Below are 26,283 nucleotides of genomic sequence, written 5' to 3' on the forward strand. Positions count from 1 at the left end.
TCATGGAATCAAGCCCCACAGCAGACTACACACTGAGCACGGAGCCATCTGAAGATTCTCTCTCTCTCTCTCCCTCTGCCCCTCTCTCCTACTTAGGCTCTTTCTCTCTAAAATAAAAAATAGGGGCGCCTGGGTGGCTCAGTCAGTTGGGCGGCCGATTTCGGCTCAGGTCATGATCTCACAGTTCGTGAGTTCAAGCCCCGTGTTGGGCTCTGTGCTGACAGCTCAGAGCCTGGAGCCTGTTTGGAATTCTGAGTCTCCCTCTCTCTGACCCTCCCCCGTTCATGCTCTGTCTCTCTCTGTCTCAAAAATAAATAAACGTTAAGAAAAATTTAAAAAAATAAAGCAAACTAAAATAAAATAATAAAATAACTGAATAAATAAATAAATAAATGTCATTCTAGGCATTTGCACATTTGTGTCTTATTTTGTTTTAATTTCAGAAGCCTTAATTAAATTCACTAATATAGATGTATCCTTTGCTCATACTACAAAATTAGAATAAAGAAGAGTGAAAGATGCGAAATGAACGAAAGGAACAGAAAGGGATAAAGTGAAAAAAGAGCCAATAAAATATGTAAAAAGAACACAGTAAAGTTCTAAAGGCCATACCAATATCTGAGCAGATAAATTTGATTCTAATTTTCATCATGTTCATGTCTTTATGCTTGGATTTCAAGAGAGGTGTGATTTATAGACTTGAAGGAAGAGTTTATCACTTTTCTTTCTGTCTTAAAAAAGATAAAGAGCATGTGTAAAATTAAGGGAGGACACGCAAAAAAAATCTTAGCCTATATCTACAGTATGAAGGCACAGTTGCTCTGTTGGCCCAAGGAAATATTTTACGGTGTGTTTTAAAAGCCTACAAGGGCAATCTTCATAAGGAGAGCCTTCATTTTCCAGAGAGCCATGATGTTTTCTGAAACCTAAAATGTGTGGATGTTATGAAGTCACAAGATTTTAACCAGAAAAAGTTTGTAAACGTTAAACCTTTTTGTTTACTTCTTTATTGTCTTCCAAATCTGCCTTGTATATACTTCTCTATTTTCCTCACAGGTTGCTAACAGCAGTAATGTAATATTTTAGTATTTATCTGTATGGTGCAGCAACTCAAAATAGAACATTAAAAACATAATTCTATCTGTTTTCTAACGAGGAAGCAATTTCTTCTTGAATTTTATCTCTAGAAACACCCAAAAGTTTAAGCTGTTGGTCAGTGACAGGATATGCCCATTTTTTTCAATCCACTGGAAGGATACTTGAATGGAAGTACTTGTCACCATGAATAAGCTGTGAGATGTTGGTGAACATTAAATTTAGTTACAGCTGCCAGCCTGGAGTCTGCTCTGGACGGTGGTTGTCTCACGTAAGCAAACACATCTGTTTGTGACATTGGAGACAACCAACTATTATTAGTGAGTGGGACTGGACTCTCTAGTAATGGGAAAACCTTTCTATCACTTTCTAAGGTCACTGTACAACTGCCACCAGGAAGCTGGACACCATGGTCTTTCTACTGACTAACTGTAAGTGCTAATTCTTGACTTCTCTTTCCCAAGTACGACCCAGAATACAGGGGAAAAGGAAAATGGTACAGGACAGTTATTGAATTCCTACCAAACCTCTATGCAGTTTATGAATTCTAGGACATTTAACTTACATTTTCAGTCTCCTTTCCTCAAAAATTTTTTTTTTAAGTTTATTTATTTTTGAGACAGAGAGAGACAGAGCATGAACGGGGAAGGGTCAGAGAGAGGGAGACACAGAATCTGAAACAGGCTCCAGGCTCTGAGCTGTCAGCACAGAGCCCGACGTGGGGCTCAAACTCACAAACCGCGAGATCATGACCTGAGCCGAAATCGGCCACTTAACCGACTGAGCCACCCAGGCGCCCCCAGTCTCCCTTCCTTAAATCCTCATCTTGCTGGGTAGGTGTTAGGCTCCCTTACAAGTGAGAAAACTGAAGCTCAAATGGGTTTTTGTACCTCTCCTTAGGGTAGGAGTGCAGTGTAGGATAAGAGACCAACTCCGTTTAATACTTACTTATTAGTATTGGGTGATTTATTTAACTTCTCTGTAATTCAGTGCCCTCCCTGGAAAATGTTAATAGGGCTGTTGTGGGGATTACATGAAATAAGAAATGTACTAGGTTAGTGTCTGGAGTAAGTGCACAAAAAATAGGATTAACAACAGAAGAGGAATAACCATCCCGTGGTGCAAATGCAGATTTTGTAGAAGACGCTGACAGCGGAGTCAAGTGAGAAATGGAGGAAGAGCATGAATTCCAAGGAGACTTGGAAATAGGATGATAAAGAAATATAAGGAATTGTTAGTGGAGAAAGACCAAAAAAAAAAAAAAATACAGGAGATACTTTACATATACTCATCTATTATTCAAAGTCAAATTTTTAAATATTTCTCTCAGAATTTACTCAGCAAAGTTGATAATGGGCTGAAAAATGATTTCCCAGTCAAAAGCTATCTATCTGTTCTGACTTGTTGAAGACATGTGGGTGTCCTGTTAGAACACTGGCTAACAAGATGAATGTTGAAGTGGGGACATAACCCATTTAAAGGGATTCTTAATTTCCAATAACATTTCACAGCTTGTGGACTAGAAGTACCTCTACCATTCCAATATCAAAACTACTACACTATGAAAATTGTGTATGGCTCCTTATTTACTGTCCTACATTACCTGAAAGTGATTTGAAGTACAGCCATGATGCTTCTGGGACTCTATTCGATTTTGAAAAACAACAGCACTCTAAATTCTGAATCTGCGACACTACAATGAAATTTACATTTCTTCAAGAAACTTTTATTTATTAGACACAAATAAGTGAAGATAAAATTCAGTTTGAATATACTATATACCAAGACCCGACTGCAGTGCCCTTGGATGAGACAGCATAATGAACCAAAGAAAAAGTGCATGGACCATGCATTGTGTTAGGATTTCATAGAAAGATACATGTATTGTGAAGGTTACGGGCAACTTTGTGCCTTGCTTAAACCTGGTACCATTTATTGCTTAAAAACATTTAAATGAGCATACTATTTGCGCAAAAGTACCACTGTTGCCCTAGGGAAGCCATAAACGCAAAGGCTCAAACTCCTTAGCAGAAAAAGGACAGAACGAGATCTTTAAGGTCAGGAGTCTCTAGAGGAAGTGAAAATGGCACTGCTTCCTTTCAGGGGATCCTTGTCTTTCACAGAAGCGTCCCTCACCTGAATCCTGGCACTAAAAGTTACAAAGGAGGAAGTAAAAGTTTGAGACTCCCAAGGGCATGAACAAATAGAATTTAAAAGTGCATGATTCTGGTGGTGTGTTTAAAATTACCATCTTAAAGCAGAACTACTGAGGTTTTCCATGAATTTAATTCTTTCACATAATATTGTTAGTTTCATATGACATAAGGTGTGACTAAGTAGTTCAAAACATCCTGGACCAGCAACCCAGGCAGGGATAAAAGGGTGGCAAAGCAAAGGCACCATCATCAGTCTACTGATGAACTCAATTCTGAATTCACGCAAATCGTTAAAAACCTCAAGGCCCATGCCACTTTTTCAACACACAGTTGATGTAATTCAGCAAACAACCACTAAAAACACAGGAATCATTGCTAAAACTTATATATAAACACTACACCTTCTCTCTTGAATTAGTGTTAGATGATATACCTCTTTGTCTTTATTTATTTAATATATTAACGTGCAAGACTTTGATGAAACACTAAATATTAACAGAAAAATTCTATATATTTAGTGCTACCACAGTTAACTCCTTACCTTAACTGTAGATATCCTAGAACAAGAGTTCCATCACTTTACACACATAATAATTATCTGGTAAAAAAACATTATTTCCCACACTTGATTAAAGTGAATAAACAAAAATGAGCACAGTGACACACGTACCCTACCTACCAAAGGAACTTGCACATCACAGAAATGTGCCAATCTGATAAACAACAAGTTCTTCATATGGAGTATGAGGATGCCAAAATATCAAAGTACCTTTTCTGCTGCGGGAAAAAAAAAAAGTTAAAGATCTAAGGATCAAAAAGAATAGCAAACTATCTGGACGGAAGAAGGCATACAGGTGGGTAATTGAGATGAGATGATGAGGCTTATTTCAAAAAACATATGAAGGAAAACAGACCCAACCCCAAACTTTCCATGGCTACTTTCCAGTTTAAAAACCAGGAAGCGATTGGTACAAACTCTGCCGAGAGTAGGCTTTTGTACTACACAACTAAGGTTTAAAGCCCAACTCTATGCCCAGATGAATAGATTTTGAGCTTCTAAAAATAGCCTATTTGTAACTACTAGAAATGATAACCTTTGAGTAATAGGTGTGGCTTACTCTAATAATAGTACTCAGTGGAATTATAAAACAGGCACAGAGGGTGAATTAGAATCTGTCAGGAAAGGACTGGAATTACAATAGATGATAGCCCAATTACTCTTATAAATTTCTTACTCCCCACCAATAACCATTGATCTGAAGGCATGAATTAGTTTAATAAATTAATACTGTAATTGTTCTCAATTTTATCTTATCGGTAAAATTTGACCGTACTGTATGGTTTGTTTTGTGGTAAGGTTCCCTTTGATGATAATGAACTCAAAATTTAAAAAATACATCGTAACAAGATTGAAGAAATAAAAAAGGAGTAAGAGAATATACTGTTTTACTTGGAAGGGCATACAATAGGCTTCTATCTCTTAGTTAAAGAGATGATGAAAATTAATCCACAATGTTAATGGATATAAAACTTAATGTCACTTCTGCATTTCTCATGAAGAAATAAATTACAACTGGCTTGCTCTACACCATCAGTGTAACAATGATTCTAAAAATCTCAGAACTATAAACAATATTAAAGTTTTCCCATAAAATTACTAAATTGCTACAGACACAGAGCACACACATACATCTTGAATATTTTCAAGAAATGCATATTATGACTATTTTTTTCCAAACAATTTATAATTGTCAACCTATAGTCTATATTAGAGTCACAGGTTAACTGTTATTTGAATAGAAAAACATAACATAGAAAATAAAGTTCTAAAATTAAATTGCCTCACTTCAGTTCCCTTCAATTGCTATGTACTAGCTGTGTAATTGTGAGCAAGTTAACTAACTGCTCTGATCCTCAGTGCCCTTAACATTCTTTAAAGTCAGAATGAACCTGCCTCTCATGGCTACTATATGGAGTGAAAGAAAAAGAGATATCCTACTAAACACATTTCTAACATATAATAATCACAGATAATAGTAGCGATAAGTCTTATCATCGGTAGTGTTTTAAACAGCAGACGTATATACTCTTACATTTGGTCGGCCGTTCAATTCGAATTTAAGGTGCTTAAAAAAAACTTTTTTGGGGGGCGCCTGGGTGGCTCAGTCAGTTGGGCATCCAACTCCGGCTCAGGTCATGATCTCGCGGTCCGTGAGTTCAAGCCCCGCATCAGGCTCTGTGCTGACAGCTCAGAGCCTGGAGCCTGTTTCGGATTCTGTGTCTGCCTCTCTCTCTGACCCTCCCCTGTTCATGCTGTCTCTCCCTGTCTCAAAAATAAATAAACGTCAAAAAAAATTTAAAAAAAAACTTTTTTTTTAATGTTTATTTATTTTTGAGAGAGAGAGAGAGAGAGAGCAGGGGAGGGGCAGAGAGACAGAGGGAGACACAGGATCTTAAGTAGGCTCCAGGCTCTGAGCTGTCAGCACAGAGCCCAATGCAGGGCTCGAACTCTAACTGTGAAATCATGACCTGAGCCAAAGTTGGACGCTTAACCAACTGAGCCACCCAGGTGCCCCATGAATTTCAGCTGCGTTAAAAATTATGTATGTGGGGACCTTTCATAATTAATCCAATGGCTAAACATTAATTAATAATAACTGACATGAAGACAAAATCTCAACCTTACAAACCTATGGGTGTAACATACAAGGTTTCAATATGTGTGCTTTAAGTACTACAAGAACATGGGATACATTCAGGAAGCAAAGACATCTTATATTCTACTTAAGAACTAATATTCTACATGTTTATTTTGGGGTTTTTTTCCTACATCAAAGTCTCAAACATTTCTATTCATGCTTTAATTTCTTGATCATAATAAAAAATGCTCTAAAACTAAGAATCTCATAAGAATATTTTAATATAATTCAGTAATATGCAAACAACATTTCTTTTAAAAAGTCAATTGTACTTATAATAAGAATGCCTACTATATGCCAGAAAATACTTGAAAGTTTTAACAATAGGTGCAACATAATCCTCTACAATAATCCCAGGGAGGTAATTATTATTCACCAGAAATTAAATTTACTCAAGTTTCTAAGTTAGTTAAGAAGTTCAAGAAATAGCCAACTATGCTCTTTCAGCAAAACCTCTATAGATACATTTAAAACTGTTAACAATTGATCACAAATATTTCAAAACTTTAGATACATAAAGGAAAAATGCAGCAAAAGAAATCCACCTGGGTTTCTCCTCCTCTCGTGAATTTTAGACATGAAATGCTTTTGTAGACAAATGCCAAGGAGAAAATCAATCAGATCCAATTTCAACAACCTACTAAATTTCACAATAAAACAAGGGAGAAACAATGTGTGTTACATAATTTACAAAAATGTCAAGACATTGTCATAAATCTACAAACAAAAGCAGAACAATGGTATTCTGAAATAGGGAACATTATATTATATTGATGAGTTCACAAAATACTTGGCAGACACCAAATTTTATTGTAAGATGCTTGAATGCCTATCCCAAATTTATTTTCAAAATAGGAGACTACAGAAAATAATCATTTGGGGGATTTGGGGATGTTTGGTAGAGAATAATTATAGATTATGTTATTTAGTTTAAGAAAATCCTAGAGACATAACTATAATAGAATGCTCTAGCCAATTTAAAAAGAAATCAAAGTTTCAATAGCACCTGCTTTAGCATAAAGAAAAAGAAAATAACTGATTTAAACTCCTCTGGAATCTCTACTTTCTTAGAGAATTGCATGGCAGTTACCATAGATATTGAATGACATTCTCTGCGAAATTAAGTAAGTTATCCTTTCATATGCTCTGGCTATATTTTGTATTTTTTTGCTCTTCAAAGATTTAACCATGTTAACCATTACTAAAAATATTTTTGAAAGTCACTGCCAATAAAATTTTAGTAATATTATATTTCTAAAAAGACTTTGTAATTTTTCAAAATTCCCAAATTCTTTGTCCTAGTTGTTATAATTTCACTGTTATTTCCTTAAAAAGAGGTGAAAAGTGTGATAGCAAGGACCAAAGTAGAATTTTCTTTATGCTTTTATAAGCTGTTCTGGTAAAAGGAGTTTAAAAATACAATTGGGTAAGAACATTTAAGGTCTAGTATCTTAGCAACTTTGAAGTATATAATTGTACACTTTAAAGTTGTGGAATGTTATATGTAGATTATATCTCAATAAAGAAGTAATTGAGAATTTTAAAGAGATAACAACCCTTCAAAAGTACCTTACCATTTCTGAAATGCTTTCAAATAACTATTATCACATTCCTATTCTCGCAACCTTCTTTCGAAATAAATAGAAAAGTTATCTTCATTATCCCTATTTTACATTTGACAATATGGAGGTTCCAGTTGACTAACCCAACATCTCCCAGCTAGTAATTGATATCATCGGAACTTGAAATCAAGTTTCTTGATTGTTCTCATGACTCCAAGTTGTCTATAGATGAGTAAATCCCAAATCTACAGCTATTGTGGTAATGAAATACTTCTCTTGGATCCTCATGACAATTTCTTTTGGAAATAACATAATAATATTTTTGTCGGAAACAATCCCCTCAAATTATGCTTATTAACAAAGACTTCACACCCGAATTTTCATGTATGTCTTGAGAACTGAATTTTCTTGCTAACCTAGCTAACAAAAGTGAACTAGAGAAGACAAAAATATATCTGTCAGTTGACTTGACACAGTCACAACTGTTTTACTCATCTTGGCCATGCCTCGGAGATCTGAAAACATCCATTTCAACATTTGACAGCATATTAACAGTCTCAATATTGTGGACTCCTGTTCAGTTTGCTATAGGCAAGAGATCGTGCCGTTACACAAGCCAGTAGATCGATTGGTCTTTGGTAGAATCTTAGTTTAAGACTCTTTAAGGCACTGATTTATGCACAATTGATCTGATCAGCCATGCAGTCAATGTGATTTATTAGCTAAGATGGCCAAAACCCTTTTTTCTCCTTTTTCATGCAGTAGTAATTCACCTCATTAGAGGTGGAATCATTATAGGAAGCTACTGAGAAATAAGAAGTTGAACCTGCTGGCCTGACTCTTTATTTCCCCCCAATCTCTGGATCTACCCACCAGTAACAGCTAAGACCAGAGCTGCTGTGTGCACATGCAGAAGCCAGTGAGCTCGCGCCATGGCTGGAAATGGATGGATCGATTAACAGGGATTCTAACACTCCTCCGCTCTGAAACGTTTGCAGACAGCAAACTTGTTCATTTAGCTTCATGAGAAACTCATTCATTTCATTTCTCGCACACATTGTTTTCTTTATTTAGCCACAGTAAGACAAATGACTTGTATTACCTTGTAATTATGGTGTTTAACTAAACACAAGACCAACAATGTGTACAACAAGGGATGGCAACCTGTGGTGTACACGTGGACACATGCGTGCGTGCACATACACACACACACACACACACACACACACACACACACACATTTATATTCCCAATGTTACACAAGACCTAATTCTGAATAGCCCAGAAAGGTTCACCAATGGGTAAAATACACATGTAAATTTGCCAACCAGTTATATTTTCTATAATATTTGGGGGGGGATATCCATAGCTTATATATGGTATAAACATTCCTTTCCTCTCTTTAAGGTCTATCCCCCACCAAGGTCCTTTATCTGAAGTCTCTACTGACCTTAAACTTATTAACAAATAGTTAAGGGAGGAGGTATAGGAGGGTAAGGTAGGGCCATTCCATGAAACAGTTCCACTTTAGAACAGAGTATTTACTCGACACCTCCTCTTCCTTCCATTCATTCTGCTGCTAAGAGTGCAAAGCCAGGAATCTTAACTCAAGTAGCCTCAGTCATGCATTTGCCTTTGACTTAATAGAGATTCTGCACATCACAGTGATTTCGTAGGATAATAGCTGCCCCCTATACCTCATCTTTTTCTAAAAGAATAAGCATTCTGCCACTTCCCTGCCTGCCCCCCACCCACACTATAGATGGAATAAATGAATATGCAATACTCTACAACTAAAGATTTGACAGCCACCCATTAGAATGATTATGCAGTACAAAAATGTTGAGGGGTAGTACATTATTTCACTACATATGTGCTATATAAATTGTGAATTGCTTTTATGAAGAAATCCAGATTTACTTAAGCCCAGTTATGTAATTTCTGTACAAAAGTCTACTATGAGCTCTATCTTTGATTCACTTTGACAGATGACTCTTTTAGAATATGCTGAATGAATGTACAATTTTTTAAGCTGTACATTGTTTCAATAAGACAAGCCTTAAAATAAAACAAAGAACAAAATAATTTGCAAAATATATGAATGCTTTTATAACTCTCCCAGGAGGGAGAACACCACCTGTCCTTATTACTAAATCAGCAACGTTAAAATGCCAACACATTTAGTTATTGAACTAGTTCAAAAGAAATACGGGGTGTGTGTGTATGTGTATATTTGTGGTGTGATGTGTGTGTCTGCATATTTGTAATCACATATTCAAAACCAGAAACCTTTACTGAAAAGATCTCAGGTGAAAATTTTGCTGTATAAGAACCATATCAGTCAGGGAAAATATAATCTGGGATCTGGAACTCTTATTCTCATTGGTTCTTTTCTATTAACCATCAAAACTTTCCCTTTCATCTTCCCTATTAATAGAGATAAGTTGAAAGCAAGTGGCTTCTCTTGATTTAGATTTCTGTTTCAAAACTTTGGCTGGATTAGTATTTGTTAATTATCTATTTATTAAGAGGGTTACAACTCCAGGTTTACCATACATTTAAAAATTTACATTACAAATTACATTATATTTTTATATTAGAATTCGTAAAATTCAATTTATTTAGATATAAGTCCAATTCTCCAAATAAAACCTTGCTTATGTTATCAATGGCTTAACATAAATTTTCTTTTTCTTTAGTTAATTGTATTTTCTCAGCATCAGTTTTATAAATAGAGTAAGACACTCAAGGGAAAATACTGAGCTGGTACAGAATGGCTTTCTGGTTGCTGAAATCATTCACTCTTTGGACTTGTGAACCACAAAGCACCCAAAGCTCAACAAATCCCAACACAGCACATGCCATGTCACGTCTTACTGCTGTAACATAGTCCTCACATTCTACCCTCCCAATATAGCTAAACAGCTCCATATTGATGAGGATAGCAACAACTGACATCACAGTCTATGGACTACAGTCCTGCCATTAAGCATATGCTATTACTATTTAAAGAATTCAAATTTATCTTAACTCGGGAGCACTTGGGATGAATATTCTAGTTAGAGACCCAAAATGTTCTTATGATATTGTCTCATGTAATTTTGTTCCAAAGTAGATATGTGATCTAGTAAAATTCTCCATGGGTTCTGCATTGGTTTAAACAGCGAGTGTACAATCTCTGCCTAGTTAAGCTACACATTTACATGGTGAGAGTGCCAATGAGTATGTTTCATCAGACATTCCTGGAAGCTGTCTGGCCAATAGGAGTGGTTTGAAACGGTTCCCTAATCACTGTTGAAATCACTGATAGTACTGTCTGTCCACACTATGACAGACAAAAGCTGAAATGTATTAAACATAGCAATCCATCATCTTGCAGATGGAAAGCAGGAGCCAGGCCAGTTCAGAGGCAGTGACTACCCGCTGCCTAACAAAGGCCGGAGCCCTGACAGTTCAGTCCCTTCCTAGCTCCTCACTACCACCCCTCCATCTAAGATGAATGAATGTAATCAATGAGGGAGAAAGCCTGCTGAGGACCTCAAATTCAAACATTGTTACATTTAAAGTGCTGCTTTTTTTCCCCCTAATCAGAACTGTTGCTTCAACAATTTTCTCCAAATATTAAAAGATGGGTATTTACGTAAACAAATGAATGAATAAATGAATGGACTGTGTTTTCAAGAAAGCATATCCTTGGAAAATACTGTGTTGGTATACCATTAAGTTTGGAGAGCTAGCTTTGAAACAAAGTTCTGATACCAACTCAGAGGAAGTTAAAAAAAATCACTAAATTAAGGGCAAGTTTACATTGTGTGAAGCAACTTAATAGTGATGTTCTCTTTGAATGGCCAGGGGATTATTATTTTTAAATAAGCACCAAATAGAAATGAAATGCTATTTGCTAAAGTTCAATTCATTTTGCATACTTGTTTCTAATAGGACATATGAGTCACAAAATAGCCAAAGGGACAGAAAGAACCCTCAACTGCTAACAGCACATTAACAAAGTATAGAAACGAAAGGCACTTTTCTTTGGATTTCAGCCTTGTCATTTCCAATTTTCTGCTCCTTGGACATGCTTGTATTCAAATTCTGGAACATCTATTCAGCATATCAATCCTAATTAGACAATCTGGGTCTGGAAAGGATGAGAGCTGGGTCATTTGCATAATTTAATCATAAATACTCAGTGATACATATTTCCAAATGCATTTGTACAATTATCTTTTCATCCTTGGGGCAATGGTATTAATATGATTAGGCAATATTTCTGGAAAAAACAGACAAGTATGCACTCTTTTTAACTGCAGCTTAGGGCGATATGAAAAATTAATTAATTTCTGAAGAAAATCAATTTCTCTACGTGACCACATTAGACATTGCTAAACCAAGACTCAGAAACCTCTCTCAATCACTACATTTTATCAGGCCCTTCTAAATTCTGATTAGTATGTGAACAATTCAATAGAAAAACTAGTAATGTATCAAAAGGCATCTTAAATTTTGAAGAGATCTTTCTGTCTAGTTTTCATTTCGGTATACTACCCTGCTTTACTTAAACGCATTGTTATTTAACCAGTCAATGAGAAGCCTGTGCTTTTGGTGTGAACTCATCTTGAGTGATCTTTTATTAATGTACATTAACCAATTTCAAGGACAATAGGATAGGGTTACTTTTGAAATGCTTTTTCAAGAAATGGATTTATATTCACCTAAAATAATCCTAATTCGCACAAGACTGTTTATTATGGAAACAATCAGATAAACTAAGTTGTCCCAAAAAGTACCATTGTTATAAGAAAAACATTATAACACACTTAGCAGAGATATAAGAACCCAGGTGGCTAATCTGATTTTTTAAAAAGAGATTCGGCTTTGTATGTTGATTAGTACAAAAGAAAGAAATCACATTTGTGAGTTTAAATGCACTATTCTTTTCTTTTCAATCAAATGAAAAAGTAGAAATTACTGCATGCAAATATTCAATATTCATTTAATTTGCATAAAGGTGCTTGAACAAATTTTTGATTCTAACAAGCTCATTTTTCATGCGTTTTGTCTTTCATCCTAATCTAGCATCTGTCATTCCTTTTTGAAGTTATTATCGGCCCAATTCCCTCTTGGACATGGTTGCTGGGTGACCGGTATCTTAGCACCCACTTTGACAGGAACAGATGTGAATCTGATCAAGAGATTTCCCAAGAGTACCTGAAATCACAAACAACTTTTGTGAAAAACAAACAGCATCCCTGTCATGGGCCCTTATTTAACCTACTCCCCAAAAGAAAGAGCTAAGAAGTTTACTCTAGATCAAATATACCATTTTTAATTTTATTTCCTAAACTTGGAGCAAAATAAATTTTAAAATATTACATTTTCACACTGTTAAAATTGGGGAAACCAATCTGAATTTCAACAGCTCAAAAACCTGTTTTTTTTCTGTTTGGGGCTAGATGCTTATAGGTAAATTTCATGATAAGCACTGATATTTTCATGCACAATTTCACTAGAGTTTCTACCAAAAAAACAAAAAGATCACTATGAGGATAATTTAGATGATAAAGATATTTAAGAAGATGAAATGTAGTTTGGTGTTGGAAGGCTTTCTACATTAAGTATGACGTAGAATCTTGTACAACATTAAGGATTCCTCTACTCACAGAGAATTATCTAAAATATAAAAGTTCCATCTCTCATGCATTTTATGGCAAACATTTTTAAAGTATTTTTTCTTTTTGCAGTTCATGTGGTGTACCATCAATCATTATTGGAAATGGACCTGCAAAGTGCCACTAGAAGACAAAAAAGGTCACAGAAACTTCATATTATCACCATTACAAAAGTCAGAATAGGTTGCCTCTCCTGAACCAGATTCTTTTTTAGAACAGCATAATGTGGTTGGGTCATGTGATCCACCCCCTTTCCTTCCTTTTGTCAGATTGAGAGAAAGTGAAGAGCAAGAGCCATGTTAAATCATCATCAAACTAGTTGGGTCAAACTTCCAAATGAAATATTTAATCAGATGTTGATATGTTAGGGGCACCTGGGTGGCTCAGTCAGTTGAGCGTGCAACTTAGCCTCGGGTCATGATTTCCCGGTTTGTGAGGTTGAGCCTCGCGTCGGGCTCTGTGCTGACAGCTCAGCACCTGGAGCCTGCTTCAGATTCTGTGTCTCCTCCTCTCTCTGCCCCTCCCCTGCTCATGCTCTGTCTCTCAATAATAAATAAACGTTTAAAAAAATGTTGATATTTTATAAATATGGCATCAAAGTAATCTTAGGGAACATCCAAATAATTGATTTAATTTTCAGCCTCATTCCAGGGTCAAGACAATGCAGAAAAATGTTAGCTTATGGTGAAAGCAAGATATTTTCTTTTGCCACCTAACAGCCAATAAAAAAGAAAAAACAACATATGTTTAAAGCTCTAAATATTTTCTCCTTGATTATTTTGACTTATGATAGTAAGGAAAGTGGTATACTTTCCACTGGAAATTTCGATGTTTTCCTCTACTCTAAGAATCGATTTGTTATAAGCATTGTTACTAGGAATTTTTATGTTTGGTTCTTGTAGGAAAATAACCAATCATCCAAAAGGTTTTATTAATGTTAAGTGAAAAAAAAAAGTGAAAAGTCTTTAAAATTATTTTTAATTTTGAATTGGGGAAGGAACATGCTAAGCTTGGTTCCAAAATCCTATCATGAAATTATTTAGTCATCATAATTGTAACAGCAGATATTTGAGTAGGGGTAAAAATGTATGCATGTTGCTTTATCTTTCATAAAGTGTTGCTGTGTATGTAGGATTGAGAACAAGTCATTCTATATGGAGAATGTTCGGTAGTCTCGTGATGGTCATTTAATACCATCAATTATAAGCAAAGAGACACTATAGCCTTACCCATTTACATTCGTTATCCATTGGTATATGTAGGATACAGCATTTTGATATTACAGAAAATAAGCAAGCTATTACCCACCTATTGTGAACACATGATTAACTTCAGTTTTACAGTGTAGGCCCAACCACATAAAGTACATACAACTAAAACAGGAATAGCTTTTATGTATCCAATTTATCATTAACCACCTTCATGTGTTACTATTAGTGGTAAAAGCAGGCTTCAGGAAATCCTTTCATATAGTCCAACAAAAAGTAAAATAAGGAATATAATCTTTTAAAATGCAAGTCTAAGAAAATTAAACTTATCCATTAAAAATCCTTACTCTGAAATGTTATCACAGGGAGCAACTCCCTAAAAAAGTTTCTTCCTCTCCTTGGGCTGACTCTTTAGTGGAGGGAAATCAATAAAAAGTACAAAATAAATGTCCGATTAAATAATTTTGTGTTTAAACTACTTATATCTAGGACGTATATTTAAAACATAGATATTTCGTTTTTAAAAGTAACATCTTACTCCCATGTGAAAACTTGAATATCTGCAAAATTTTGATGACACTTTGGCTTACTGGTGAAGTGTCATTTATGAATGATATTTTTCAAATTTCCTAAAAATACCTGGTTACTAAATTTGGTAGCCAAACAGGTGTTAACAGAAAGAAAAATCAAATTTGACCCAGAAGGCTCCAATATTAAGGTTTGAATTGGGATCAGTTCATTCCTTTCCCATGGGGTAACTTGTATAAATGTAATTCTATGGTTTCATAAAAGCAGGTCAAGTTTCTATCCCTGGGGGTCTTTTGGCAATTTGAAGCATGGAAGCACTGTTACTGGCTACAAGTTCAAATCTGCATGTACTATCAATGGGGTGAAGAAAAAAAATCAGTGAACAGCAGACATATATTCATCTTGGATTATAATACGCACTTGTCAGAGGGTACTTAGAGGGTAAGAATAAGGGTGTCAGAGCTCATGAGTCATAAAATCTCTTGAAATCATTTTTACTTATAAATATATACGCATACCAGATAATGCAAAAAGTAGTATGAAATATGTTTCTTTTTTGATAACAAAATGCAAAGGTGAACTTTAATGTCATTTTGCATTTACTATGTGCAAGGTTTTTTTTAATTCCACAAGCTTTAGAGGAGGCAGAATTTTTCAAGTAGTCACTGTTTTTTAACCTCTTTTCTACTTCACCAAAAAATGCATGCATTCTTGCACTTTTACCAATGATGTAATGACTTGACAAATGCCATGGAATGATTGAGAAAGTAATTGATTTCATTTAACTGGACCTCTACCAGGTGTTTTGAAAGACAATGACAGTCCACTGCAAGAAGTGGTAATACACATCTTCTTATGTAGACCTGCAGATTAACCCCTTGACCTCATTCCTAACTCATCGCATTGATGGCAAAGCTTTTAGAAGAGCAATCATTTTTTTTAAGTTATGAAATTGTTTTCCTATCATTTATCCACTGATTGTAAAGGATATGCTTGCTCCAAAGTGCAAGCAGCAATGAAATAAACTAATAAAAGAAATGGAGCAATGACATCAACCACATTAAATGTTATTCCATAATGTACAGATTCTAGTACCTAATAGTTTAATATCTATTTCATACAAATAAGATAATTCTGACAAATATTTTCTGGAGAGAATTAAAAGTACACTTCAGTTATCATAAACATAAAGGTATAGGAAAATTAAGATAAGTTTTTAATCATTGTCTTACTAACAATAGAACATTGATTATTATAATTACACTTTAAAATATTTAAGTATAAATTATTTCTTTTGCGCTAAAATTAATTCTAAATATATTTTCTATTATCATTCAGTAAAACAGAATTTCTTTTTCAGTGTTATTTTATATTTCACTAAATTGCAGAAGGCAAAATTAAAGTCAAATTTTGGTAAGTTGTTTGTCCTCCGGCCCTGTGTGTGTGTGTGTGTGTGTGTGTGTGTGTGTGTGCGTGCGCGCGCGCGCATTTGGGGGGAGGGGGTGAAAGAATACAAACACACATACACTTATATGTAAAAGTTTTCTAATGAAGATATTATAATTATTTAAGCATAAAAACATAGACTACACATAGGCTACGGTTAATATAAACAAAGATATCCACCACCAAGACTTCTAAAATACTGATAAAAATTTTACACCTGTTGCATACACAAGGGCATCTATCTTAGTACAAAATGTGTGACTGGTAACAGGACAATTAAAAGTGTTCTAATTATTCACTTAAATTATTCACTTAAATTATTCACTTAAAATCCAGAGGCCATTGAACTACATATTGCCTAACTCAAGAAACAGTATTATTTTGAAGATATTTTCAATATAAAATAGGAATTAACATTTTAGGATATGTCAGTATATTTTCATAGAGTTGTGATAGGTTCAAAGATTTGTTACACCTTCAGCGATTTGCTTTGTTCATACGTAATACAGGGTTATGAATAATACAACCCATTTACTGTTGCTATTAATAAAATTGCAGAATAGAATCAGTTTAAGATTTTAACAAAATACTTTGTATGCTTGATATGTGAATATAATAAAGTATTTCTTGATTAACATATTCTAGAGATTTATTTTCATTATCTTTCCTTAAGAAATGACCAGCATCCCTTAAATTGAATTAGCAAGTATTTACTGAAAATGCTTCTGTGTGTTTCCATAAAATAATTCCCTTTCAACTAGTACTCTTTCTTTCCTGAATATGTCTTGTTTGTCCTTGATGAAAAGTATTATTTTTTTTGTGTTGTGACTGGAAAAGCAACCTAATTGATACTATATAAATTCAAAGATAAGTTACACTGTGACTTTTTAATACTTTACCTCTCCATTCATTTATTCTAAGGAAAGGAAAACATTCCTCAGCTCTTCAATGTTACGAACCAAAAGTAACCAATATACTAAATTGCCTATTTCATTATTGTTTTCGTGAAAATCATGCCTGAAAAGCATATTCAATTTTTTTGTCAAACATATATACTACCTTCAAAATCCACTGCAGGATTATTATAAGTCTACTTACATTAAATTACATTTATGTTCTTCAGATCATAGTAGTTTTGACTTCCTGCTAGAAACATGCAATGGATTCCAGGTATTATATTCATCTTATATAATAATATGTTTTAAATGCTTCAGCTAAGCTGTCTTCTTTTTAAATCATTGCTCTCTAAAACTTTTTTAAAAGCAAGTAGCTATTCACTGCATCACTGTGCTGCACAGTATTAGACATTTCAATATACTTATAAGCACAAAAATAGAAGAGCAATTAAATAATGATATAGTGAGTTTTCCAGTTTGGTAAAGTTGTCTTTGACAACTTTCACTCAAGTCACGTACTTTTATACATGTAAAAGAATCCCAGCCTGATATCCTGGACCAGCTCCAAGCTAATTTGAATCAGAAAGCAACAGGGCCACACTTCTAGCAAAATTCAGTCATTGGCCACTTCAATATCCAACTTAGAAAAATCTACAGATGAATTTGTTTAAATGGGTGAATTAGAATCCTCTTAGTATATAAAGTAAGTCCAGGTAAGAATACACCAGAAAGTTAAAATATATTTGGTTCAAGGTCCCTGGTTTTGGATTAAGTAATGATTTGAGTCATTCTCTATATGATTTTACATATCTGTATACCTATAGCTCTAGCTCTATCTATATATGACTACATATACAAAGGGGATGATTATCTGCTATTTTATTCAACTAATTTTAATTCTATCATTACTTTGAAAAACAGTAAAATTTCACTGATTGATTGTCTAATTGACTAATTTATATTGAATGGATAAAAATTCTGTTCATAGTCATTTGCACATTTAAATATCATGAACTATAACACACACACTCTTTACAGATTCTTAGAAGACTTCTCAAAGTAAATAGGTACATCAAAATAAAGTGACCCACGAGTTGATCTAATAATAACAAATTACTGGACCAAACGTAAATATACTAATCTCGGTGTTCTTGTTTTCCAAAGAAATAATTTGGTAAACTAATCTCAGTATCTGAATGAAGTAATTTCTGTATTGTGGCATATACTAAAAAGCACATATCAACAATTAAAAGTTATTTTGAAAGACACTTACTGTAGCAAAAAATTACTTTTGCCTGGAAATACTTCAGACAAATTAAGAAAAGTAAAGGAATTTGAGCACAATGTGGGCTCACAGAGCGTCTGCTATGCCTGAAACACATAAATGTGAAGATCAGGGCCTTTGATATGACACTCAGCTAAGCCCCATTTGGTGAGCTTTTAATTCAGGGTTTTCTTCATTAAAAAATAAATTACTGAACATAATAAATATAATGGAAAAGAGGTCCCCTAATGCAGTCTCAAAGCCTAAAAGTATAAATATAAATGCATTCTTAGCTAAAATTTTTAACCTGTAGAACTTAAACAAGAATACACATGTATGGATATATATATATATATATATATATAACTGACCAATCACAATGTAGTAACTCAGTAGTTAAGAGGATGGCACATGCTGGTACATGGTAAGGTCACTCTATTTTTATATCAATTCAAATATAAAATGATAAAACTTTATTTTAGTTACATATTATTTATATTTAAATACCCAAATAGTTAATATCAACTTTATTTTATATTCCCTGTCATTTTAAAAGTCTATTAACGAGATGATTTTTTTTTTCTGGTGAACAATCTGAAAATTAAATTCTTGAAAGATAAAATTATGGCCAACTTTAACTTTTTTAAAGAAACAAGTGACCAAAACCTTAAAATCAAAATATTGGGTGAAATCTAGAAGACTCACCTGTCCCTATTTAGAAAGCTTACTTCATATAATTTCTTCAAAGATTCAAAGGGAAACAGTTTACAACCTGTGAGAGTTGCCTTTCTTAAATTTTGCAATACATGGGTTCTATGTTGCTACTACAGTGCAATTTAAATGATTATTTTACTTGATTAACAAAGGCAATTGTATGAAACAATTTAGTAAAATAACTTGGAAAGAGAAAATAACTAATTGATAGTCAAAGCACAAATTGTTCCTAAAATAACAACTACTTGGTTGCACATTAAGCTAATTTACAAATGCTACTTACATTCCAAAAACAAAACATCAAATGAGAAACAATAAAGCATATTATGTTTTCGCATGCTGGTGAATCACACATGGTAAATCACCAAAGAGAAGAGTGATTTATGCTCAAATCCAGCCAAGACTTTAATCAATATTGGGTGTCACATCTCAGGAGGTTGGGGGAGGTAGTGAGGCAAAAAGAGAATGGCTAATATTGGTCTCAGTAATTTATACGCAACTTCTGTGAAATGTAGATTAAACAAAAAAGTAACAGCAGATTTGGACTAATCAGAGAAGGTTCACAAAGTCTGTATTAAATGTGACACAAAGAATTTATGTAAGGGAACCATGAAAACAAAAAAGTCTGTTTATTTTATATAATGTTTGCAGCTTCACAAAACAAAATATCCTATGTGCAAATCAAATTAAGTGTCTCAGAGCATTAGCTAATCATCTGTGGAGTTCAGAAAGTAAACCATCTTCATAACTATGTGCACTCTTTACAATAATGACTATGTGTATTACTGGAGACTAACTCAAGAAAAACAACAGGTTGAAAAATATCCAAATAACTCAAGAATTTGCATTACATAATACAATTTGATTGAACAAGTTAAATCCTAGGTTAGAATATTCTTAGATTTTATGTATTAATTAAACTATAACTTAGTAACAGTTTAAACGTATACAGAAACAAGTGGCAGAACCAAACTTAAAGTTTCATATTTTAGGCCTTACTCTTCTAATTATGTCATATTATTTAGCAAATGTTATAAAATGAAACATTAGGCTTTATAGGAGCCATTAATCGACTGTAATACAAAAACTTCAAAAGCATAGTCTCTCTTCATTTGAAGTAATTTTAATCTCTCTGTGCCAAGTATCGTAATTATCTGTTAGAAGTGAATCTGTATTTGTGTTGAAACTTTCTATTACCAATGCAGAAGTGTGTAAGTCCGTGCCATTGAAAAACATGCAGTGGGGGAAATGTTCAATAAATATAGACTGGTTCAGTTTGCCATCTTTATTAAAACTCCTGACAAACAACAGAGCCAAGTGTTGGAGAATATTTTATATTTCTTACAGTAAAACTGCATCCATATATTACTACTGGACAAAAAAAGACTTGAAAAGTCTTTCAATTTGCTGTCTATGGATAGTATTGACTTTTAAGACAAAGGAATACTATTTGTGAATATATCTATATGCATATAAAATGTCTGATAAAACCAACTGGAATCTATTTAAGTTAAAAACCTCCACAATACTAGGGCTACATAAGACCCAAATCACAATCTGGTTTGAAAGATCCTGAAACAAAATCTCCCTCTGGCAATATTCAAAAAATAAACATTTTAGATAACACAATACAGCAGTCACTTTTTATTACCTGAATTCACAGAAAATTGAATCCTAACCCAAATCTACAAACAAGCGACTGACTCATACAAACAGAGGCTTGACCATGTACATAATTACTTTTCTTTTGTTGTTGCTGTTTAGTGGTTACCAGTTAATTAAGTGACCTCTGATGCACCAGCCAAGTTCATGCAACTAATGTTTAGTTTAAAAATAATAATTGGAGGAAGCTGATCAAGGTCAGACTCTGTCCTTTGACAACTTTTAAATATATTTCCTTACATATTCTCTCATTTTTGGACTCTTACTTTTAGCTTTACTATCAAGCAAGTGATAGTCTCTGTTTCATCTCCTTGTGGTAGTGACAGATGGCTTCAACATTTATTCTAGTTTTTATAGATAGCATACTGATGCAATAGCCCCAAGCAAATTAAATCCACTCTAAGGTTTGTCACCAACTTACTGAGCCACTTTGAGCAAGTTTATGAACCTTTTTTCTCTTTGATATCATTTTGGTTTCTCAGATTCCCTGGTATCTAAATGCTATCAAGAGACAGAATTAGATATATGTTCTGTAAAAAGATGAGAGTGCTAAGATTTGATGTTTCTTATACACTATGTATATATTATTTTATATAGTTTGCCTTTTGCACAGTTTGTCTTACCCTCTGCATAAAGTATTCCTTTAGGTCGTCTCTTAAATAGCCAAAGGAGAAAGAAACCAGAATGAAAGAAATCAATATATCTAGGTGAATGAAAAAGGATCTTAATAGAAAAGGCATAAACTGGACTTGAATGGAAAGAGTAATTTTAGTTTTGAAGATCCAAGGTGCAAGTATTGTAGGTATTGCTTTCAAAGTTAAGAAATAAGACAGTAACACTTGTAATTATCATTAAAAATAATAGTGTAATATAATGCAAACAATATGTTTTAGTGACAGGGAGTTCCACGATAAGTTTTCTATTTTTTTTTACAGTTTTGATTTACAAATTGATTTTTTACAGATTTGATTACAGTGCAGAGTTAAGAAAACCTAGGTAAAGATCTCCAATTACACATCTTCTAAGGTTAATGACTGCTGTATTTGCATGTATATAGGTTTGAGTAAGGCTTGTAGATGATGAAAGATCAAAACGCAAGAGTAAACCAACAAACTAACCACGTTTAACTTAAAAATAACCTGAAATTGAGTTTTAGAATAACACATGTAATTGTAAAATATTAAGACGAGGTGATTGAAACATAATTAGAATATTGATAAAATATTTTTGAAGAGATATAATAGTTCTATTGGATTTAACTTATGTTGGCTGTGAAAGTTTAAACTCCAGAGCTATTGTTAACCTCAGGGAAAAAAAAAACCTAATTAAAACATTTTTGTTAGTAACTTTAAGAATATTTTCCAACCGTATAGTGAGGACTTCAATTCCAAACACTAAGCAAAATTTCAGGGGAAAGAAAAAATCAAGGGAGTAATTATAAGAGGGGTACCACTACCTGATTTACATTGATTATAACGTTGCAGTCATTGAAAGAAGTTTTCTCTGGCAATTTTTGTGTGTGTGTGTGTGTGTGTTATGTGTAATGGTCATTAATTATCGAGTACAGTATGTGCTGTAAGAAACACACAAAGAGATTTCAAGAGCAGAATGGTTTGATTACTAAAGAGAAACACAGTAGCTTTTCACCAAATTACTAGATAGGTAGACAATTTCATAACAACCAACTGGCTTCAAATTTCAACTAGCATTCTTTCCAACTGTAACAATTTTCTGCCCTGGTTTGAGTACTTTTAACAATACATTGTTGGCAAATATTTTATCTTCTGGACGTCCTAGGACTCCAATTATCTCGGTAAATGACGTTTAGTGATCAAGATCACCCCTCAATCTTTACTGCCACCTGTCCATCCTCTTGGGCACGCGCGCGCGTACACACATGCACGTGCTCTCAGCAGTCACCCAAAAATAATAGAAATGAAGGTTCAAAACCCAGACACACACTCAAGACCCCATGCAAAGGATGGCAAACAAGGAAAAGAGTTTCTGGCTAGGTCAGAATAGGACATTTGCAAGGTTCGAGTTGGAGTCAGCTTTCGTCTTACAGCCTTCCTGGGGCACTAGCCACAAGTCTTCCAAGGAAGTAATAGCTAGGGGCTTTTTCACCCCTGTTTCCTTCTGGTCTCGTCCTACCCCTCTTTTCTTCGCAGCTCAGTTGCCCTAGCTCTATGAGGGGACACACCTCCTAAAAGAGTACAACTCTCTTCCTTCTCCCGGTCTTAAACTTATTTGGAGGGTATCGCAGTCCCCGCACAAATTTTGCGCGCAGTTCCCACGCGCCCGCTTCTGGTATCCAACTTTCCCTACTCTCTTTCACCAGGCATCTCAACTTTTCCCTCTGCCTGGAACGGGGGACCAGGCGGCACTGTGAAAGCGGGTGGAAAGAACATTTCCACCCCGAAACTGACAAGTTACCCCACTCCCGCCCCCTCTCGGTAGATCCTCCCCCAGTGAGCGTTCATTAGCATAAAACCGGTCGGGCCAGGCACCGGGTCCCCCGGCCTCCAGGGTTCGCGCGCTTTGCCAGGCTGTGGAAGCCACAGCACGGGGGATTCAGGTCTGCGGAACACCCCAGTGCAAAGCTTGCACCTGCTCATTGCGTGAGCTACTAACCTTCAAAAAATAAAAAAATAAAAGTAAAGAAAGAAAAAAAAAAGAAAAAGAAACAGAAAAACAATTTGGAGAGAGAGAGAAAGAGAGTGTGCGCTTCAGTCTTCCTTCCCCATCTCTCCAGCTCAGCTTCCAAGAGTCTCAGGCACCCGTCAACTCCCCCTGCAGAAGGAAACCCGCTGGTTCCCTCGCATCTGCCCCGGGGCAAACGTACCCCTTTATCTCCTTTGCACAAGCTCACAGGCGGCCACACGCACACGTGCGCGCACACACAGACCCCTCCCCTCAGCGGGCTTCCCCTCGGGGCTTTGGGACTGAGCTCGCAGAGGGTCCCCCGGGATCGCTCCGGGGCTTCTCGTCCTCGGAGGTCTTTTCCCTCCCGGCCTCGAAGAGGCCCAGGCCCGCAGCTTCCTCGCGGGCCCCTCACCCGGGGCGCGCCTTCCCGCTCCCGAACCCAGCGGGTCGGGGTCACGACCTCTCCCCGCCCCCGGGACGCCGCTCGGGCGCCGCCGACCAGCCCCGCCGGTGCCCCCCCGGCTCGCGGTGGAACCCGGGTCCGAGGGAGCACACACTCTGGCAGCCGTGCTGTGAGGGGTCCCCAGACGCTGGCGCGGCCCAGGAAGGGGGCTGTGGCTCCTGGAAATGCACGGTCCTCCTCCTTCCCGCCCCCTCCGTCCCGAGGCTCGCGGTTCCCGCGTCCCACAGCAGCCAAGCCCCTGCGCCCAGACGAGCAAGGTGGGGACCGGGCGGAAGAGCGAGATCTGGGCAGGGTGAGGTGCCAACTTGTCAGAGGGTCGGGAGCGGCTGGCGAGCCTCGAGGAAAGGGAGGAGAGGGCCGTGCTCTCCAGGGCGCGCGGCTCGCGGGCGCGCGGAGCTGGAGGCGCCAGGAAGGGAGCGAGGGAAGGGTGAGGAGGAGGCGGGAGGAAAGGGACCGCGGGCGGCGGAGGCTACCCCCCGCTCTTTACCTTGCGTTGGTGCAGTCATTGTAGAGGGTCTCGAAGTCCTTCCTGGAGATGAGTTTGCAGCGGTTCACTCCGGGCTGGATGGCGCCCAGTCCCCTCAGGATGCGAACCTGTTCCACATTGCACACCACCGGCGTGATCTCCAGCCGCTTCAGCTTGGTGTAGACCGTGTGCAAGCCCCCCACCAAGTGCTTCAGGAACAGGTCGAAAGCCTGGGGCAGGCAGATCAGCTCGCAGCCCTCCACCGTGAAGGAAGCCACTTTGGCCCCCCTCAGATCCACCATTTTGCACTCATTATTCTGAGGGGTGTTTTCCACTGGGGACGGGGTCGAGTACACGGGTTTCCCGGTGAGGGGGCCGCAGCTGCTGCTGCTACTGCTGCTGCTGCTGCTGCTGCTGCTGCTGCTGCTACTGCTGCTGCTGCTGCTGCTGCTACTACTGCTGCTGCTGCCGGTGCTCGCGTTGATGGGGGTGCTGGAGGCGCCGCCGCCGCCGGCGCTAATGCCGCCGCCGCCGCCGCCGCCGCCGCTGCCGCCGCCGCCGCCGCCGCCGCCGCTCGCGGTCGCCAGGCTGGGGTTGCAGTTGCTGCCGCCGCCGCCGCCGCCTCCGTTGCCCGCGCCGCCGCCGCCGCCGGTGGAGGTGACTGTGGCCGCCGCCGCCGCCGCCGCCGCCGCCGCCGAAGCGATGGGCTCCGGCCGGAACAGAGTTGGCCCTGAGGACGCCGGGGGCCCGATGGACGGAGCCGGAGACGAGGTCGCCGAGGAGGTGGAGGTGGTGGTGCCGGAGGAGGAAGCAGACGTGGAGATCGGGGGTTGAGGGGGGACCAGCTGGGTCGGAGGGATCAAAGCCGCCGGCACTGCCATGGTCACATATAAGGCGAGAGCGAAGAAGGAGAAGCGAGGGGAAAAGTTGCCACACACCCCGGGGAGGGGAAGGGGGAAAAGAGAGGGGGGAGAAGGAGCGAGGGGGTATAACAACAACAACAACAACTCCAGGGGAGAACGAGAAGGAGAAAGGGGGGGAAACAAGGAGGTGAGGGCAAGAAAGCGAGCGCAGGAGGGGCGAGCGCGAGAGGCGCTCTGGAGAGAAACGCACAAAAGTGTCCCGCAAGTCGAAATGCGAGTCCTCTCCGGGGGCTGGGATCGGGGGCTGGTTTGGGAGGGGGGGCGGGGGCGGGGAGGGTCGGCTGTTGTTGTGTGGGTCCCGCTCTAGCACAAAGTTAAGGATGAAGGTGAAAAGGAGGAGGTTTGAAGGACTTGGGTTCTCCCTGGCAAGTACATTGATCAAAGATTGAGAGGGGAATGACAGAGAGAAAATGAGCTGAAAAGTGCAGGCTGCCGGCTGGACGAGTTGTTGTTGTCACACGGTGCAGAGGGGAGGAGCTCCGGAAACTTGAAATACCCTTTGAAGCCGCAAAAACCTCACTCACTAGTATTAACCCAAATTATCCAACCAGGAACTCGGAGCAGAGACTCCGAGAGCGCGAGACGCGGAGGGAAAGCGAGTGAGCGAGAAAAGGAGGGGAGGGGGGGAGGATAAGGAAGAAACTACGCGAGGGACGGAGAGGAAGAGCCGGGGACACAGAAGTGGCGGTCGGGAAAGGAGAGGGAGACGATCTACTTCTCTTCTGCTACTACCGTTAGGTTGCATGTCTAATATTCCATTTCGTCCGCGACGACTCGTGATTTTTTTTCCCCCCAAAACCTTCTGAGCAATCGCCTGCCAACTTAAAAGAGGAGCCAGAGCGCTCCGAGCTCTCCTTCAAGGATTGAGGATTTATCTGCGCTCGTGTTG

The 26,283-nt window shown here is 37.6% G+C and overlaps 1 protein-coding gene across 1 annotated transcript in view; it reads right to left on the minus strand.

The window, feature by feature from the left end:
* Positions 1-25,835, minus strand: part of DACH1 (dachshund family transcription factor 1) — a 432,347-nt gene extending 406,512 nt beyond the window's left edge. The window contains exon 1 of the mRNA XM_047080563.1: positions 24,493-25,835. Coding sequence (XP_046936519.1) covers positions 24,493-25,352 — 860 coding nt within the window. The 5' untranslated portion in view covers positions 25,353-25,835. The remainder of the gene's footprint in view (positions 1-24,492) is intronic.
* Positions 25,836-26,283: the final 448 nt, after the last annotated feature.

The sequence above is a fragment of the Lynx rufus genome, unplaced genomic scaffold (genome assembly GCF_022079265.1).
Source record: "Lynx rufus isolate CCGP_SWC_20201006 ecotype Redwood Valley unplaced genomic scaffold, mLynRuf1.p SCAF_1, whole genome shotgun sequence".
Classification (NCBI taxonomy): domain Eukaryota; kingdom Metazoa; phylum Chordata; class Mammalia; order Carnivora; family Felidae; genus Lynx; species Lynx rufus.